Raw genomic sequence first — 19,616 nt, forward strand, 5'->3', positions numbered from 1 at the left:
ACCTTTGCCTAACTGCTCCTTATGATAATAAGCCAAACAGAGGACATGCTAAGCATATCATAGAATGGCTTAGATTGGAAGGCACCTTAGAAATCATCTACTCCAACCTTCCTGCCATGGGCAGGGACACCTCTCAATTCAACTTAGCTGCTCAAGACCTCATCCAACCTGGCCTTGAACATCTCCAGGGAGGAGGTATCCACAGCATCCCTGGGCATTCCAGAGTGTCACCACTCTAATGCTGAACAGCTTCTTCCTAAGATCCAGTCTAACCCTACTCTTCCTCAGCTTAAAATCATTCTCCCTTGTCCTGTCTCTAGACACCCTTGTGAAAAGTCCCTCTGCAACTTTCTTGTAGGTTCCTTTCAGGTTTTGGAGGGCAGTTATAAGGTCCTCCTGGAGTATTTTCCAGGCTGAACAACCCCAGCTCCCTCAGCCTATCCTCATAGCAGAGGTGCTCAACTCTCCTCCCAAATCATGCTAAATGGTGCCTACAAGGGAGAGACAGCTGGGGTTAAGGTGTAACAAGCCATGAGGGGACAACCTGCCTTGGGGGAAAGACTGTGGATTTTTAAGAGAGAAATGGAGAGTCTACAGGCTGTGCTGCTCTTCCTTCAACCAAGACAGGGACATCTTCTTGGCAAGAACTGCACCTTCAATATAGGGCTGAGCTTTTGCTGTGTTGTTACACATTAGCACTATTGCAAAGATTTGCATCTGTTGGATGTTACTTGGGATTTATTAACTTGAGCTCAACCACTTGAAGTCAGTGCATGTATCACTGGCAGTCCCCAATCTGTTTTATCTGTCACTTCAGTAAGTTAAATCTGTCCATTAGTTTAACTTCCTGAACCTGTGTCAGAGAAAGTCCTTATTTGGGCACTGGAAAAGAGGCAAGAACTTTTGCCAAGCAGTTCCTGGGCCTCTGAGACAGGCAGACATTAGGGTAATGTGACAGTGAGGGTCAAGAGTATGAGGTTGGTCTCTTGGTGGTGATCAGTGACAGAACAAGGGGCAATGGGCACAAACTAGAACACAGGAAGGTTTACTGAAACACAAAGGAAAAAAGCCTTTACTTTGAAGATGAAAGAGCACTGGACCAGGCTGCCCAGAAAGGCTGTGGAGTCTCCTTCTCTGGAAAGTTTCAAGATCCATCTGGATGTGTTCCTGTGCAACCTGCTCTAGGTGACCCTGCTTTGGCAGGGCATTGGACTAGATGATCTCCATAGGTCCCTTCCAACCCTTTACCTCTCTGTGCCTCTGTGACTTTCTGTTCTGCAGAGTAGGGTTTGGAAGGCCTGTGGGCCTGAGACGACTTTCATCCTTTGACTTTGAGAGGCAGTTTATAAGCAGGGAAGCACATGGCCCCTTCTGCTTAAGTGTTTGGTTCTGTTCTTTGTTGCGGTCATACTGCTCTTCACCTAACCATGCCACGTAATGGCTGCACTGAGCTGTGTGATGTTCTAACACACGAGTCCATCACTATTAACATTTTACTGCAAATGCAGTCGGTTTGTATAACGTTCAAACACTGCTACCAACACTCTAAGTCGGAAAACTTCCCTGCAAATGACTATGCTCCTACCTGACTTCGTGCAATGCCAGCAGGAGCCCTTTAAAGGCTGCTCATTCATTTTGTCCAACAGCTCCCGAGCTCTGAGACAGCCGAAGCCATCGGGTGGGATCTCACCATCTCACCCGTACCACCAAGGTGCCCGCATCCCTGGCGGAGAGGCTGTCACTTGCTCACGTCTCTCCCCAGGACCGGTTAGCTAGGGGGAAAACACACGTGAGGGAGGGCAGCGCGAGTCCCCTCCCCGCTGCCACTCAGGGCCAGCCCGAGATGGCGGCGCCCCGCTCCGCATCGCCTGACGTCACTTCCCGCCGCGCGCCGGCCCGACCGGCCGCTCTCCTCTATGGCGGCGGCCGTGGCCGCGGGGGCAGGTGGCGGCTCAGCGGGGCTCGGCGACAGCGGAGCCATCGACTACTCAGTGCATGAGGCGTGGAACGAGGCCACTAACGTCTACTTGCTGGTGGTGTTGGCCAGCCTCGCCCTCCTGGTCTACGCCCGACGGTGAGGGGAGGCCGTAGAGGGCGTGTGGGGAGGGCGCGAGGGCGGGACGAGGGCTCCCGCCGGGCTGCCACAGCACAGGCCCCACCTGTAGCCGGCCCGGCCCCAGCCGCTCACCGCCTTTTGCCCCTCCTCGCAGGAACAAGAGGAGGATCATGCGTATCTTCACGCTGCCCCCAGCCGCCGAGACGCCGCCTGAGCCCAACTTCTATGATAGCATGAAAAAGATCCGCCTGCGGCAGCAGCTGGAGATGTACTCCATCGGTAAGTGAGAGAAAAGAAGGGATCCCCTAGGCCTCTGGATCCTTGGGGACAGATCCTGCAGGAATGGCCTCGAGCTTGCCAGTCCTGATGAGGTGGGGACATCAGGGTGGAGCCCCCGTCCTGTGGCACCATGTGAGCACAGGTTCTGCAGGACTGAGGTGTGAGAAGTATGGGTGAGAGAGCATCAGTGGGATTCTCATGTAGCTGTCAAAACTAGTCCAGTGTTGAAGCTAAAAGGAGCTAGGAAAGTCTGAATGTTGTCAAAGTGTGGATAGATTTGTGGGATCATGAGTAATTCAACTTCGTAACTTCAAAATAAATAACAATTTTACTCTACCAACAAGTGCTGCTACTCCCGTCTTAATGGGAGTCAGGATGGAGGTAGGAAAGAACTCCATGACCTGGAGTATAAGATTCCATAATCACAGAATGGAAGGGTTTGGAAGGGACCTCTGAAGATCATCTAGTCCAACCCACCTGCTAAAGCAAGGTCATCTAGATATTAGAGGTCCGGTTCAGAGAAACACTTGCACTTGCTTCACCTTTGCTGTACATGCATGCCTGTAGAGGTAATACAGGTAATAAATACTTGATGAGTTGAAACCACCTTTTAAATTAAAGACCTCATGTAAAGATTCTTAAACCAGGCCATTGCATTTGTAGGCACAAAAAAAAAGATGTGCTTCCAACAGAGGCATGCCTGCTGGCATTTGTTGGTGATGCTTGTTCCACCACACAACTCTGATCTCCTTTTGTCTTGCTAACCATGCTTACTTTGAAGTCAGTGTAGTTGTCATCTTGTGGCTTGGATTTGTGGAAGAGATGAGTGATGGGGAGATCAACAGTGTGACAGTGTTCAGGCCATCTGTAATAATACTTCTGAAGCCACAGCCTTTAATTTTTATTTTCCTTTCCAAAATGAAAGGACCTGAATAGGATCCCAGTTCTCTGCCATTAATGTAATGACATTTTCCCATGACCCTACTGTTCAGCTTTTCCAAGGCCATACACTAAAGATGACATAAGCTTCCCCTTTGTGTGGCTAAGCTGTGACATTACATTCTATAAACTGAAGTCTATTTCTTGATTGTTACCATATTTATATATGTGTGTATATATAGATATGTATCCATGCACACACAGATGTGACTTGGACAAGCTGGATCAATGGGCTGAGGCCAGTGGGATGAGATTAAACAAGGCCAATTGTTGGGTCCTGCACTTGGGTCACAACAATCCCACGAATGCTCCAGGCTTTGGGTAGAGTGGCTGGAAAGCTGCCCAGCAGCGAAAGACCTGAAGGTATTGATTAACTGTGGCTGAAGATGAACCAGTGTGTGCTCAGTTGGCCAAGGCCACCAGCATCCTGGCCTCTGTCAGGAATAGTATGACCAGCAGGACTAGGGAAGAGACTGCCCCCCTGTAGTCAGCACTGGTGAGGCCATACCCTGAGTACTGTGTTCAGTTTTGGGCCAGTCACTACAAGAAAGACACTGAGGTGCTAGAGCAGGTCCAGAGAGGAGCAATAAAGCTAGAGAAGGGCCTGAACAGCAGGTCTGGTGAGGAGCAGCTGACAGAGCTGGGGTTGTTTAGTCTGGAGAAAAGGAAGCTGAGGGGAGACCTCATTACACTCTACAGTTCTGTGAAAGGAGGTTAGAGCGAGGTGGGCGTTGGGTCTCTTCTCCCTGGTAACAAGTGGTAGGATGAGATGAAACAATTTCAAGTTGCACCACGGGAGGTTTAGGTTGGAAGAAACTCGTTGACTGAAAGGGTTCTCAAATACAGGAGCAGGCTCCCCAGGGAGGTTGCTGAATCCCCATCTCCGGAGGTGTTTAAGAGAGGCAGAGATGGTGCTGAGGGCCATAGTTTAGTTAGATAATGGTTGGACTTGTCGGTCTTAAAGGTTTTCTCCAACCAGACCAATTCTCTGACTCTCTGTATATATCTGTACATTATAAATGGTATAACTGCTGCTGATTGGGGTTTTTTGTTTGTGTTTTCTTCAGCAAGGAAGTATGAGCAGCAGCAGCAACCACCAAAACAGACTGAAAGCGTGCAGCTCTCAGTGGAGTGAAGTCCACACTTGTAGGACCTCAGGATATATTTCCAGTGCTGATGGCAAGAGTCAGTGCGGAGCGATTGTCAATGCCTCCTAATCCATGCATAGCTGAAGGCGAGAGGCAAAAGAAGGGGACTCTTCTAAAAACTTTGTTCTTGGCAGCTTTTCTCTGAGACCCATGAAATAAGTGTGGGTGCCTCCTGAAATATTCAGCATGAAAGTATCAAACACAGGCGCAGCTGCTCAGAGAAGCCTCTGAGGGTAGAGATATACCCACTAACCAGTGTTTTAATTTATTTGTCTCTGCCAGCACCTCAGAAATCAGCTCCTACCTTCTCTGGTAATGACACCCTAGAGAAAGCAGGACAGTACCTAACTGCCTGGAAGCTATTTTGTTCCTTGCATACACAGTACTGCGAACAGTTCCTAGATCAGCTTGGAGGACAGAGAAGTACACAGTGCTGTGAACTGCATGTCTTGAAGACACTTAAAGCCAATACTGTGTTTATAGCAAAGGTGGTTAGCTTGATTTAGCCAAAATGCTTTAAAGAATGGGATTGTGTGTAAAAATGTGCATAAGCAGAAAGATCATTGCTTATCCAGAATAAACCTCACACCCTAGTTACTTTTTTCTAGGTAAATCACAAATCTGAAGAATAGTGCAGAAATTGCTTCTTAATAAAAGCATCTAATCCTGAAAACTACTCAAAGATGTAACACACTGTAATTCTTAATGTTACATGTCTTGAGAAGGCCAAGTGGTGCATGTTGAGAGCACAGGGTGCTGGCAACGGATGCCCAGAAAGTTTTTTACCCATTTCTGTTCTGAAATACATCAAGTCTTGGAGCAGTAGTATAAACACATTGCAGTTGCAATCATGTATGAGAAAACTTTGCTTTATTCACCAAAGCTTGTTTATCAGACTGCAATTACCTGTACTTCAGTGTCTGCAGGGATGGTAAAACATCATCTGGGCCATAGTGAGATGGCTAAGTGCACCTACCCCTTGAAGTGGGCTCAGTTGAATCACATAACCAAAGACAGCTGACTCTCCAGAGCTGAAAGCTGGTGGGAGGAAGGCCTGTTCCTATGCAGTGGTGGCCCAAACAAAGACTGTAGGATGTGGGATCCTCTCAGACTGACAGCAGCTCAGCTGTCATCCCTGCATTCCTCACACTGCCTTCACAGAATCAGAATGGTAGCAGCTGGAAGTGACCTCTTGGGATCCCCTTGTCCAACAACCCTGCAGAGCAGGATCACCTAGAGTAAATCACACAGGAACATGTCCAGGCAGCTTTGGAATACCTCCAGAGATAAAAGACTCCACAACTTCTCCTGGCAGCCTGTTTCCCTGCTCTGTCACTCTTAAAGTGAGGACTTTTCTCCATGTGTTTACATGGAACTTAAAGAGTGTTCCAGTTTGTGTCCATTGCCCCTTGTTGTGTCACTGAACATCATTGAGAAGCACGTGGCCCCATCCTCCTGACAAGAATGCTTTAGATATTGATCAGCATTAATGAGATCCTCCCTCAAGTCTCCTCCAGGCTAAACTGCCTTAGGTCTCTCAGCCTTTCCTGGTAATATGGGAAAGTCCCCTTTTCATCTTAGTGGCTCTCCACTGGACTCTCCAGTAACTTGCTGTCTCTCCTGAACTGGAGAGCCCAGCACAGGGTACAGTACTCCAGATGAGGCCTCACCAAGGCAGAGGAGGAGGACTTCCTTCGACCTGCTGGCCACACTCTTCTTGATGCAGCCTGGGACACCATTGGCCTTGGCTGTAAGGGCACATTGCTGGCTCACGGTCAGCCTGATATCCTCCCGGGTCCGTTTTGCCAGAGCCCCCAGCCTGCACATATCTATGGGGCTGTTCTTCCCCAAGCGCAGGACCCTACATTTGCCCTTGCTGAATTTCGTTGATTTTCTCCAGCCGGTGGAGGTCTCCCTGGATGGCAGCGCAGCCTGACGCGGCGTTAGCCGCCTCCCCCAATTTAGTACCGTACGTTACTCCGGCCGTACGCGGGCCCAGCTCCGCGCCACATCGCCGGAACGCCGCGGCAACAGACCCACCTCCGCCCGGCGGGACCCTCTCCCCGCGTCGCCATCCGTCCCGGAAGCGGGGCCTTTCCCCTTCCCCCCCCTCCTTCCCGCACCAACCTCACTTCCTGCCGCCGCTTCCGTCTCCGGGCTGAGCCGGCTGCCGCCGCTGCTGCTGTTGCCGCCGCTGCTGCTCGGAGGGCGCCCGCCAGGCGGTGAGTGGGGTCACGGCGGAGCCCGGCCCGTCCGCGTTGAGGGGAACAGGGAGAAGGCCGCGGTGAGGCGCGAAGGGGCCGCCCGAGGAGAAAGCGCGGGAGGGGAGGGGGTGGCCGGGGCCGGCCCCGGCTCCGCTTGAGGCCCGGGGGCAGGCTGCGTGCCGCCGGACTGGATGGGTTTTCCTCTCCATCCTCCGGGGGAGGGCTCTCCGCCTCCTGTGTCCGGCTGAATCAGCCTGCGGCAGCGCGCCGTTTTGCCGGCGTGGGTCTCATGGCTGTCCGGGAGCTCAGCCCGCCTTCCCGCCAGCCCTGCCCACCCGAGGGGTCACACGGGGCACAGACAGCGCGGGGAGGAACCTTCCCTCTGGCGCATCTTCGGGACCGCTCAGCGGGCCCCCGATTCAGCGACCAGCCCCGGCGCGGCCACGCGTTGGTCAGGAAAGCAGCGTGTCAGACCGTACCCCTTTCCAGTTCGCTGAACCCCTTCTTTCCAATTCGCTGAACCCCTTCTTTCCAGTTCACTAAACCCAGCCTTCAGTTTCTCTCTGTAGCCTATAATTTTACACTTCTTCTCTCGGGTACTGGATTTGGTGTGAAACGCTTTGAAATCGTGAGCAGCTTGCAGCTCCACTCGTATTCACTCACGGACCTGAGGTAGTGGCACAGGTATCTCACAAACTTGTTTGTGGAGACAAAGCGTTTTTAAGGAGAAGCAACAAAAGCTAAAGAGTCCATACCTTTTGCACTTGCTAGATGGTTAGATGAATGCTTAAGCCGTAAGTGAAGAGCGCTGGTGGTGTCTTCGTGGTGGCTTGTTTTCCTAAGTGCTGATGAAGTCCTGTCCCTGCAAAACCGTCGCCTGTTTTGCTGTGGGGTTTCATATTTCAGTTCTACAGGACCAGCGTGGGTTTGGGCCCGAAGGTGCTGTCAGCTCTTGAAATTTTGCTTTGCAGTGATTTTTAGTCATTAATTTATGATATTACAAGTAGAGAAAAAGTGTAACAGTAGTAGTGAAAAAGAGAGTGGTAGTAAAAAAATCCAGTGCCTAAAAGCAAAGGCAGATAGGGTGGCAATGGTAGTAAAAACAATAGATAAAAATTAGTTCCTGAAAGCAAAGACAGGGACAATAGATCTGCTTTTTGTGTGTGTGTGTGCCCATTCATAGTAGTGGGGCTTGCAGGCATGCAGAGGAATGGATTCTCAAACTCTTGTGGAACTTTGTTCATGGTGAGTTATTAGATGCCTTGGATGGGGAAAGCTTGTGACCTTTAAAATAATTGTGCCAGAGTTATCTTCAGTCACGTTTATTTTTGCGAACGCTGCACAGAGGCAAATCTTTCTGGATTACCCAATACTGTTTAAAATAAAAGCTCTTCTGATACGTAGATTTAGTAGTGCCCGCTCGCACGGAGCATGCTAAGGGAGATTTTCAAAGCAGTTAAAATTCCTCATCTGTAAAGTACTGCAAAAAAGCTATTAACAAGTTGCTGTCTGTTGTAGCTTGGATGTTTTTGAGGATCTGACCACTCTGTTGTGTCCGTGGGAGCTGCTGAACAGTCAGATCTTTGTAAATGCAGTCTTCAGATGGAGTTACAACCATGACTCTATAATCTTAGGTGAAAACTATCATCTTCTGTTAAGTGGTGGAGAGATCATCCCTCCTAACTGTGATGTGTCTGGCTAGGTTTGAGACTGACTGCTGCACAGAAGCTTTTCAGATAGAGCTTTTATAAATTCTGTGACAAGTATCAGGGTCTTCAATATTTCTAAGCTATGAATGTGGCTGTTTTAAGATGAAGGAGTTGTAAACTTTGTGGTCCTTGTAGTGAAAATACTTTCCCTTGTGCCATGAGCATTTTGAGTTCTAGTCCAGTGTTACATGCCTGCATAGTAGGAACTGGCATGTGCTGGCTGAACCCAGATGGGAACGTAGCCTGTAGCAGCTGCTGTGGTGCTGCAGCATAATGCACGAGTGGTGCTCTCAAACTTCCCTTACAAAACTGCCTGGTCCATTGACAAGACCCACAGAGGAAGCCTTTGCTGCACCACTGATACTGCTGCTTCCAGTAGAAGCTCTGAAAACGGGAGCAGTTCTGAGTGCCTTCTTTCGAGGATGGTTTGCGGGGGAGCTTCTAAAGCTCAGTGCAAAATTATTCATTGAGAATATTCTAACCTATGATGACTATTTCTGTAATCTGCATTTTGCATATATGATCAGGCAGCATTGGCCAAAAGCCTGGTGACAGCACAGGGCTCTGGAATGTCTCCCTGTGTTGCCTGTGTAGTTGATTCTCATTAGCTTGCTTCTGTGAACATAATCGCTCCTTTTAAAGTCCTCCTGAGCTCAGGAGTGCCGCTGCTATTGAGCAAGCTGAAATTACACACGCTGCAGAGAGAACGGTGCCTGTGTTGCAACTTAACCTGTCTTTTGGAGGAATTGAAAAGATTTTGCCCCGGCCCTAATTTCTACATTAAAGAGATTGACAATTGTCACTACGTGACTTCTTCAACGGGGAAGAAGCCACCTTGCTGGGAAACATGTTATTAACTCCGTGATGCCTTTGGCCTGTTATGCCTAAAGAGCATTAGCGTCTGGAGGAGGCTTGCTGACGCTCCGAATCAGAAGTAGGGATCAAAGGGCGTTCCCTTTCCCCTCCAAACACTTAAACTATGCTTTAGTCATGGTGAGGAACCTGGGTGATGTTACCTAGTTTATTAATGTAGCTGCTCAAACAAAAAGGCAGCACTTGATCTTGTCCTCGAGACACGGCTGCTACCGAAGAGCAGAAGGTTTCAGTGCCTCAGCCCCCCCCCAGAATGGAGGTAAGATCCTTTAATTTGTAGCCCATTTCTGTTGTGGCGTAAGAGGTAAGAGCAAGTTTCTTGTAGTCTAACAAGTTCCATCAGAAATTGGTGTCGCCTGGGTCAGGGGGACTCCGTGCTGCCTAAAGAACAGATACTGATCACCACAGAGATACCACCAGTACATCTCTCATGAGAGACCTGACATCGGGGAGTGGAAATTTGTCCTGCTGCTTCTGTAACAGATGGCAAGAAGGGAGGAGGTAAAAAAACCCCACACATTGTGTTAAGAGCAAAAGGCCCAGGATTTTTCCTGCCTTAGTAAGTTATTTTTTTTCCACCTCTGATTAAAAAAAAAAAGGCTGATAAAACTTCCCAGCACTCTTGTCTCTCTGAAATCTGTGTTTGCAAGGAAGAGGCTCAGAATCAATTTTAAGAATGAAGGTGCTTGGCCTGATTTTTTTTTGGCAAGGAATGCCTCAGCTTTGGGTGTTAACTTTAATGAAAATAATTTCTGATCTTTTTATGGAACATCTAAACTCTGGGCGTTCCTTTAATAAAAATAACTTCAAACTCCAAGAGTAACAGAATTGCCAAATGAGAAAAACAATAAACTGAATTTGGAATTTCTGAACCAAGCCCTCGAAGGCAAAACTCCGGAAGATGAAAAAAAAGAGGGGGGGGGGGGGGGTGGTGAGGGGGAAATATTCACATTCTTACAAAAGAGCCATGTATTTTCTTTCTCAATTATAGCTAAGCACTCCTTTGAAAAGTGTTTCTCCCCTTGCAGAGCCCTGGCAATTAGATGTTTTAAGAGAAGTAGGTTGAATTTTAATTTAACGATGAAATGAATTAAGGATCCTAAAGAAGGTGATGCCCAAATGAGAGATTTGCTGAAACTGGAGTCTGAAAAAAAATACCCTTACATTTGCATATCTGAAGAACTACGTAGGTCCCAAGCCTGAGAAGGAGGAGTTCCCTGCAGTTCCTGTCGGGCTGTCAGACTTGCTGGAACTGGTTTTAAACATCTGTGATATGTAAAAGGCACGCATGAATGTATAGCTTGCTCCTTAGAAAGAGTCTGGTTTGGGCAAGATTGTAGAAACATTTGTCTTTCTTTTGTAGTGGAATTGAAGGAGTATTTTTAAAAGACTCAGCCAGCAGGAGGGCTGAATTACTTTCCAAGATATCCTCTGGATCATCCTGAAAACACAGTTTGTAACATGCTCTTGACTGACGGCATAGGGTGTGAAGCATAAATTCCTGCTCAGGAAAGATGTGTATTGGTTGTGCAATGGGGGGGCTCCATGTGATTTCGTTATTTATGGCGCTTCTCTCAGATGTCTTTCTGGGACTGGAACAGCTGCTATGAACTTTACCCACTGCAGAGTACTCAGTATGTTTGAGTGACTGTTTTGCTGTTGCTCAGATCACGGTGTAAGCTTCCATGGGCAATATTAGAACCGACTTCTGTGGCACTGGGGAACCTTTCAGCACTGGCTGTAAAACCAGGGCAGAACTTTGGGAACCTTTCAACTGATTGATGAAAAGCAGGACTGTCATATTCCATAGCTTTGGTGGGTGCACATCAGGGAGCAATCATTGAAGGTGTCCCATTTCTTTACACTGTAATATGGAAGGAAGGGTGGACTGACAGAAGAGGAAGGCTTGCTTTTTCTTTTCCAAAGAATGGTAAAAGCACAAGCTTGTCTAATCTTAGATCTCTTTTCTGCTTGACCATCCTGTTAAATCACAGCAACAATTGTTTGCAGGAACTTTCCCTTGCTTTGGTAAAGAGCTGTGGCTCATTGTGCATTTTGATATGTGGCCAGTGCCATTGCTAAATAGAGCCAAATCTCCAGTCAGATAAGGCTTGGAATCGCCAGTGTTCTTAGCTCAACTAAATAAGTGAGCTCACATGATCTGTAAGTGGCCAGCAGATTTTTTTTCTTAGGCAAAGTATGTCCTGCTTGTAGTGCACGTTTATTTAAAGCTAATTTTAGCACAACAGATTGAGAATTCTTAACAGCCAAAAATACTCTCGTCGAGTCCGTTGAAAGATTTCCTTAGCCACATTCTGGGTTTGTGTGTGACAAACAGAAAATATCACTTCTTCTTTTCTTTCCTTTTTGACTTGATGTTCACTGAGGACGTGAAAGCGGTGAAAGCATTGAACTCAAGGCTGCCAAGATTGCTTTTGCCACTGCTGATGGGGAAATTGTTCTGTATCATTACTGTCTTCTCTTTCAACCTCAGCAAATCATGAAATGCCCAAGGCAAACCACTTGATGGCTGATCAGAGGTCCTGGGGATGCTGGTATGGCAGTGCTCTGAACCTTGTGGCTTGGACCACTGATCATTGCCTAAGAGCATTGCAGGAGCATTCAGTACGTTGTCTTTACACATGTGAGGCAGAGGAACAGGAAAGTGTTTGTGGCCTCTTAGGAAGTATTAAGAACAGAGTTTCTAAGGCTGCTGCATAATTAAAGAGCACAGGGAGGTCACTGTATGCAAGAGGACAATTCAGCTGCCGTTGTAGGACCTATGATTTTAGTGACTAATCAGTATACAATACTCAGAGGAAAAGTTGCATGTGGTTCTATCAGTGAAGGAGCTGGCAGTGGGCGAAATGGTGCCCATTTCCAGTTCTCTTAGTGCTGCTTCGGTCATTAAAGAGCTCAATCTGTTTAGAGACCATAGGCTGAGACAGGAGTTTTCTCTGGACTGGTTGAGGGGTAAAACAGTATCATTTTCTTTTTTGTTGAGGCAAAGAGCTGTTCTCTTGCCATTATTCACCAGTTCCAAGCTCCTAATCAAAACATCTTGTGGTAGAAGTGATGGCTATGTGGTGTTTCATACAGATGCTGTAAAAAGTCTGTCATCAAACTGGGGGGGGGGGCATTTTGCTGTGAGGTATCAGCCAGACCCACACTTTCTCTCTTAAGGACTGTGGCCTTGGGTCTGAAGTTTTAACTCCAGAGGCTGGGAGAAGAAAATGCAGCAGAAATAGTTGCCAAAAGCAGGACTGTGTCTAGGGAGATGAGAGGATCCAGAACCTCAAGTCTGCTTTAAGAGTCTCCCTTCTTTGTCTACTGCTTGCATCCATTATTCTATTTATTTTGTTTTCACCAGACTTCTGGTGAAGGCAGGTGTGGCTTAGTACCTTGGTGCCTCTTGCAAGCATTGTGTGAGCAGAAATGGCAGTGACTAAAATCACACTGGAGCTTTAGTCAGTACTTGGCATAGTAATCATGATGACCATGTCATAGCTCATCCCTAAGTAACAGCATAAGCTAAAGTTACTGCACAGAGGAACCTGCAGCCCACAGGAACATCAACCAAGAGCAAAATGTGATTGGTTTTACTCAGTTGGAGATTGTTCTTCTTTGTTCAGCCATGGAGATGAGAGTGGAGTCCTTTGCTCAGAAGGAGAGGGTCCTGTGTGAGACTCTGAAAAACACAGGAAGGTGTGTGTGCTTCCTGGATGTTCTTTTATAACTAAATTTATCAGAATCTTAGAGAGGTTCAAACAACACAGGGCACAACTTGTAAGAGTAGCAGCTGTGTAGTGGAAAACATCAGTGAAGTGTGCTTGCAAGAGGGTAAACACCTGGTGAAATTCTGGTGGAGCTGCCAGCTTCCAGCAGATTCCATAACTTTAGCATATAGAAGTGTTGCTGTATAACAGAATATATCTGATTGGAAGAGACCTCAAAGATCATCCAGTCCAACCCAGTACTGAAGGGTCAACACTAAACCCATGTCCCTATCACCAGGTCCACACACTGCTTGAACACCTCCAGGGATGGTGACTCCACCACTGCCCTGGGAAGACCATTCTAATACTTGAGAACCCTTTCAGTGAAGAAATATTTCCTAATATCCAGCCTGAACCTCTCCTGGTGCAGCTTGTAACCATTTCCTCTGGTCCTGTTGCTTGTCATCAAGGAGAAGAGGCTGCCCCCTCCTTACTCCAATTTCCCTTCAGGTAGTGGTAGAGAGTGATGAGTTCTCCCCTCAGACTCCTCTTCTCCAGACTGAAAATCTGAGAGAAGTTGGTGAGTTGTTACCTTAAAGGCCTTCAGATGATGTTCCCTCTGTGTAACAGAGCTCAATGTGGCATGAGAGCTCAAGGTGCAAGGTGGGCTGGAGGAAGGGTAGGAGAAGTGGTTAATAGCCACACTAGTTCCCGTAGCGCAAGAACAAAAGGATGTTGAAATGAAATTGGAAATCAGTGCATTTGAAATGCTGGCGTAATTGTACCACATGATGGTACCGAGGCCAAAAGTTTAGTTGGATTCCAAGCAGACCTGGATGTTTATATACATAATGACAATGTCCAGAGTTGCAGTAAATAGGATTAAAAATAAATTAAGCATATAAACCTTCATGCTAATTGATGAGGTCAGGAAGGAATTTCCCCTTTGGGTGAATTGCATCATTGTTCTCTACCCAAGCTGTTCCACCTTTTGAAGCATCTGGTCCCAATCACAGGAGGCAGGATTCTCAAACAGATGGACCAGCAACCTGACCTGTGCTGGTAGTGCTTAGCATACTCTGCCTGGGTAAGATCTTGTTGAAAGGATTTGAGAAGCACTTTTAAAAAGAAATTTTTTAGGGTTTTCTAAGGCCACCTGTAGTGGCAAAGGAGAATAACAATTGATCAAGTGCCTTTAACAAATCCTGAGAAGTGTCTGCTAATACTGCAGCAGTAGCCCGTACAACGGTAGAATCATGTAAGTGTTTTGGTTGGAAAAGACCTTTGAGTCCCAACCATTGTCTGCCTCTACCACCTCTGGCGCTAAACCATGTCCTGTAGCACCACATCTGCCTCTGAAACACCTCCAGGGATGGGGATTCAACCACCTCTCCAGCAGCCTGTTCCAGCCTTTGAGAACCCTTTCAGTCAACAAGTTGCTTCTAATATCCAACCTAAACCTCTCCTGGTGCAACTTGAGACTATTTCCTCATATCCTATTGCTAGTTACTTGAGACCAACCCCACCATGCTCCAGCTTCCTTTGAGGGGGTTATAGAGAGAAGGTCTCCCCTGAGCCTTCTTTTCTCAGAGACTCAATGATCTCAGTTCCCTCAGCTGCTCCTCACCAGACCTGTTCTCCAGACCCTTTACCAGCTTCACTACCCTTCTCTGGACCCACTCCAGCACCAAAATGTCTGTTCGTAGCCAGGGCCCAAAATGACCCAGGATTCAAGGTGTAGCCTCACCAGTGCAGAGTGCAGGGGGACAATAATTTCCTTGGTCCTACTGGTTACACTACTGCTTATACAGGCCAGGATGCTGTTGGTCTTGTTGGCCTTCTTAGCCAACAGCTGGAAGTTGTGATGGGTGCATAAGGCATTGCTGTATTGCTCTGTAAGTAGAAAAGTAGCTCTGTGACCAGCTGCACTAGTGAAGGTGAGTGTTTCCTGCAGCTTTCTTAGTTTTGGTGGCACTGTAGTGCTTTAAAGATCTTCCTCTCTTTCCATTGCATAGCAGTATCATTAGCACCCTGATTTCCCCAGCAGCATGGTCCCTGAGCAGGCTCTCACTGCCTTGAAGTTCTTTGGTATATTTACTTGAAACGTGCTGTCTCCGTGACGTTTGTGAACCAGGCACATTGCTTGAGGGGCAAGCCTGTTGTAGGAATTGAGCACCTGTGAAATCTATCCTTTTCCATCACATGAGGTTGAAATTTGCCTTACAATTTAACATTTCTGTGCATGGGACAGTTGGTGTGCTCATACAAGTGTTGTTTCCTTGGGAAGCAAGGAAGAATACCAGTTCTCCAAGCAAGTTGCCATGGAATACTTTTGCTCTCAAAGCAATTACGTGCACAAACTGTTACACCAAATAGCTGAGGCACGTGTGCCTTTAAAACATGCACTGTTTAATCTTAAGACTTTTCCCTAAGGTATAAGAGGAAGATTTCCTTGCCAAAATACTGTAATTGAGTTAACAGTCTGGGAGGTTTCTGTGTTTTGTTACTGAGCTACAAAATTCTTCTGCTGATGTTGGCTGCTAAGCAGATCAAAGTAGAAGTACCAGCCTGCCAGTAAATTGTCTCTTCAAAAGAAAACTGAAGATTCCTCACTTGTTTCAGGTGACAGCTAGTGTCAGATCTCTTTGACAATTATTCATCTTTTTTTCTGCAGTTCTCTTTCTGCATGCAGCCATGAGCTGCTGGATGTCTTCTGGCCTGTGTGGTGCATATGCTGAGTGTAGATGTTTGATTAACAAGTGAGGATGTCAATAATAAATTGAATTACTTGTCTGCATGTAATTTCTGGCGCGCAGAGAGAATATGGAGTTATGATGAGTATGGGATCATGAGAGAGGATTTAATAAGTGTTGATAAATATCTAAGGGCTGAGTGTCAAGACATAAGGGACAGGCTCTTCTCCATTGCACTCTGTGATTGGACAAGGGGTAATGGATATAAGCTGCAGCACAGGAGGTTCCACCTCAACATGAGGAGGAACTTCTTCACTGTGAGGGTCGCAGAGCACTGGAATGGAGTCTCCTCCTCTGGAGACTTTCAAGAGCTATCTGGATGTGTTCCTGTGCAACCTGTGCTATAGACTGTCTGGTCCTGCTCTGGCAGGGGAGTTGGACTTGATGATCTTCAAAGGTCCCTTCCAACCCCTAACATCCTATGGAACAGTGGAATTGTGGTTTCTGTTTCATGTATGCAGTGATCATCATGATAAAAGATAAAGGATCACTGAGGTGTAAAATAATGGACTGGTATCTGGACATGTTCTGGATGTCCTGCTGATGGGACGTGTGGCTGCCTTGGCTTTGGGGCTCTGTAAACTTTTGAAATCTGTGATAGTTGCCTTTCCTGAGTAAGCAGCAGCTTATTTCTCAATAGCACAGGCTTTCAGGAATGTTTGCCTCCTAAGCACTTTGGAGGGTAAGAGTGTCAAGAGTTCAGAATGAGGGAATATGTGTTTTTCTTTGACATACAATCCCTGCACAGCAAATACATTTCTGTCCAGTTACTTAACAGCTATTGTTTCTGCAATACCCGGAGTGCTGTCAGAGGGTTTCTTCCTTTGCCTGTCCGAGGCTCAGTGATCTTCTCTGCTGCAGTGTGCAAGAATTGAAGCCAAGGCTTTTTGTGCCCAGATGTGCCTCTGTCCCTGCAGCTGTCCCTAGTGTAAGAGAGCCAAAGCGACCCGCAGCTTCACTGGGAGGGGTTGGAGAAGGACTCTGCTGTCTGGGTGAAGCGTGCCCCATGTATGGAGCGTGCTGCTGTCAAGTGCTTTTGCAGAAGAAAGGAGGATTTCAGATGGGGGGTGGAATTCAGAGAATTTGAGATAGTAGCTGATAAGAGGTAGGATCTGTTCTGCCTCTGCTAGGAAGAGATTTTTGGTGCTAATGTTTATTCAGAAATGGCCTTAACCATAAAATAGAGAGATAAAATTGCTTTCATGCTTCTGTCTTACTGAGAGCTGGCTGGCAGAATGGTTTTAGTATCTGCTTATCTGCCCTGAAAGGCTTCATGACTGGGAATGCTGCAGAAATAATTTCTGCTGCACCCCATTGTTCAGCATTCAGGCAAAATTGTGAGGCCGGCCAGTGGCTGCTCATTGGGACAAAAAAATGGTTGTGTTTCCATTTTGTGGGCAGGTCATTCCCTCAGCTTTTCTGTTGTTGGCCTCTGAACTGTGCCTGCTGTTGGCTTTGGGGCCACTTAATCCCAAGTTTTGAATGGCAGAAACAGGCAAGTCCCTTCCATCCCACTCCCAAACTTCGGCATGACTTTGGGGACAAAGACACAGTGAAAATAGCATTAGGCCTTTGTCACCCTGTAGTTAAACTGCTGTCATGCAAAGGAAGCATCTCCTCCTGTACCTGATGAGTGTGTGAAACACACACATGTGAACTGTGGAAGTTGAGTAGATGAAGGAGGGAAATTAGAGAGAGAGGCTTACATCTTTGTTGGTAATTTCAGTTTTGGGCTAGAGCTCTATTCAGTTGGACAAACGGCTCCTGAGTAAAGCTTGTATCGCTTGCAGCAGTGGATGAGTTAGTGGATGGGTCAGTGTTTTCTTTGAGTTGAGCTGGATGCTGCAGACTAGTTCTGCAAGCTTGGGACCCAAAGATGCTTTTCCACAGTGTGTACAGGCTTTCTCCTACCCATCATGTCAGAAATGGAGGTGCAGGTTGTGAGATTTCATCGGTGACCCCAGTTTTGGCATGTGATGTTTACACACCTAGCTTGGCAAAGCTTTGCTTTTGTGAAAGGACCTCTTTATTTCCTCAGAGGAACTTGAATGAAAGTTGGGATTTTATTAAAGACACAGAGGCATATTATTATTCATCTTTCCTTGCTTCATCCCTGTGATGTTTCCTGTTTTGCTTCTTGAGATACAGGTGTCATGATGAGGAGCTTCTCAGAAACAGAAGTGGATGATGAGTGGAGATGAAGAAATCATACATTTAAGAAGTTGGCTCGAGTTTCCGTTACAGGCATGGAAAGTTTCTGAGACCAAGCCATGTGAGAAGAACATGAGTAAAGAAGAGGGAGATGTAGACCCAGACTTTCTAGAAGGGATTGCAGGATTTGAGAGGACGCTGCACAAACATCATGTAGTTTGCTTGCTTATTCATTTGCCTGCCCCCCTGGATTGTAATACTTTGTTTGCATATCTGTTTGGAAGTTGAAAACTGCCCTCACATCTGTGTCTTTAATATAATCGTGGCTTCAAGCTCGTTCTGCCGCAACATCGCTGCAGGTTTTATTTTGGGATTAGATAGCTGCTGCTGTGTCCTGGAAATCAATTTTAGGTGGGTTTTTTTCCTTCATTTTTGTAGAAGCATACATTGAATGTGGAGATTCGCCCATGACCATTATGAAGCAGGAAATCAGGGTTTTGCTTGCAGTTAATAAACAGCCTTTGCATAAAAAATGTGACATAAAACATTGGTGCTAGCCCTCTAATTGGAGTCACCTTAAAATGTACTGTTCCTAAGCTGTCCTTAGATGGCAGAATCAAATACTAATCAGCTCAATATTTTCTGTTTGACTGTTGGTCACAAAAACATTCCAGAGAAGCAAGATTTCCTGGCAAGGCTGTTGGATTTTAAGTGCAGATTACTAAGTATTGAGTGAGAGGAGAGGTTTTTGGAGAGGTACCGTTTTTAACATCTTGGCTGTTATGTGAAATATCTCCAAGGAAATATCAGGCATGCAGCCCAGCAACTTGGGATGCTGAGATCAGACTTAACTGCATTAAGTCTCTGCTAAGGAGTTACTGAGACTTTGGCATACATGTATTTAAATTCTAAAATGAAATGTAATTGCCTTTATTGGACAGTTGCTGGTAGAGGCAAAGAGCATCTTTATTTTTCTTATAAGCTCTTATCTGGTGTTTTATCCTTAATAAAAGGCTATGGTTATTTTTGCATGCTGACTGAATATTTGGCCTTTAAGAGTATATAATTAGATGGAAGAGTAACAGCAGTGCTAAAGGACTGTTTTTTTTCTAATGAAAATAGTTTGAAATCCTATAATTTTAGTTTCTTCCGAATAGATGTGATTAGTATGTTGGAAATAGTTTTACAGTGGATATAAAGGGAACAGTTGAGAGACAGTGGCTGAGAATGTGTCCAGCTATTTTTGTAGCTACCAGTTATAGATATATATATTTTTTTTCCAGTCCCTATACTGAAGCATTTCCATATAATTGAGCAGCTAAATTACAACTGGATACAAAAGCTATTTGCACTCAGTAATATTTATATTTTAAAATAGATTTTGTTGTACTGATTGATAAGTAAAGTGCAATGACTGTGAGAAAGCTAGCCTTTATGATTACTTTTATAGCCATTTGAATATGGGATAGTACTGTCTGTATCATATCAATATGTTTTCATGGATTTTCAGCTGCTGAAACTGAAATCAATAAACTTTAGTTGCTGTTGTTGACTTGAACACAAAAATCTGCACATTTCTGTTTTCTTCATATTACCTCTGCCTCTACCTTCACCTAGTGTTCCTTTCAGCATTACTCCTTTCATGGTCTTTGCCTTTAGATTGACCCAGGAGACACTCTTGGTATGGGCTTTTGCATGTTCTGGTGGAAGACTTGCTGGCTGGAGAACTGTGCCTCTAAGTTTATGCAGTTTAGTGAATAAACCCTAGAGAAGACCAGACAAAACAAA

The 19,616-nt window shown here is 46.1% G+C and overlaps 2 protein-coding genes across 6 annotated transcripts in view; both read left to right on the plus strand.

The window, feature by feature from the left end:
* The first annotated feature begins 1,883 nt into the window (after positions 1 to 1,883).
* Positions 1,884 to 19,394, plus strand: SMIM19 (small integral membrane protein 19). Of its 2 annotated transcripts, none has more exons than XM_068137437.1 (3): positions 1,884 to 2,074; positions 2,211 to 2,335; positions 17,826 to 19,394. In XM_068137437.1, exons 1-3 carry the CDS (start codon positions 1,917 to 1,919, stop codon positions 17,876 to 17,878), a joined length of 336 nt encoding a protein of 111 aa, XP_067993538.1. In that variant the 5' UTR covers positions 1,884 to 1,916; the 3' UTR covers positions 17,879 to 19,394. The 2 variants fall into 2 exon arrangements, with proteins under 2 accessions (XP_067993538.1, XP_067993537.1); XM_068137436.1 differs by lacking the exon at positions 17,826 to 19,394 and adding an exon at positions 4,342 to 5,104.
* Positions 5,203 to 19,616, plus strand: part of SLC20A2 (solute carrier family 20 member 2) — a 68,514-nt gene continuing 54,100 nt past the window's right edge. For 2 of the 4 annotated variants that reach the window (XM_068137431.1, XM_068137432.1), the window contains exon 1: positions 5,203 to 6,644. The gene's annotated coding sequence lies outside the window, so the exon portion shown is untranslated. Of the gene's footprint in view, positions 6,645 to 8,970; positions 9,468 to 19,616 lie in introns of those variants that run through there. The other 2 variants (XM_068137428.1, XM_068137430.1) reach the window with 2 other exon arrangements.

The sequence above is a fragment of the Melanerpes formicivorus genome, unplaced genomic scaffold (assembly GCF_026170545.1).
Source record: "Melanerpes formicivorus ecotype bairdi unplaced genomic scaffold, bMelFor1.0.p_v2 SCAF_4, whole genome shotgun sequence".
NCBI classification, from domain to species: Eukaryota; Metazoa; Chordata; class Aves; order Piciformes; family Picidae; genus Melanerpes; species Melanerpes formicivorus.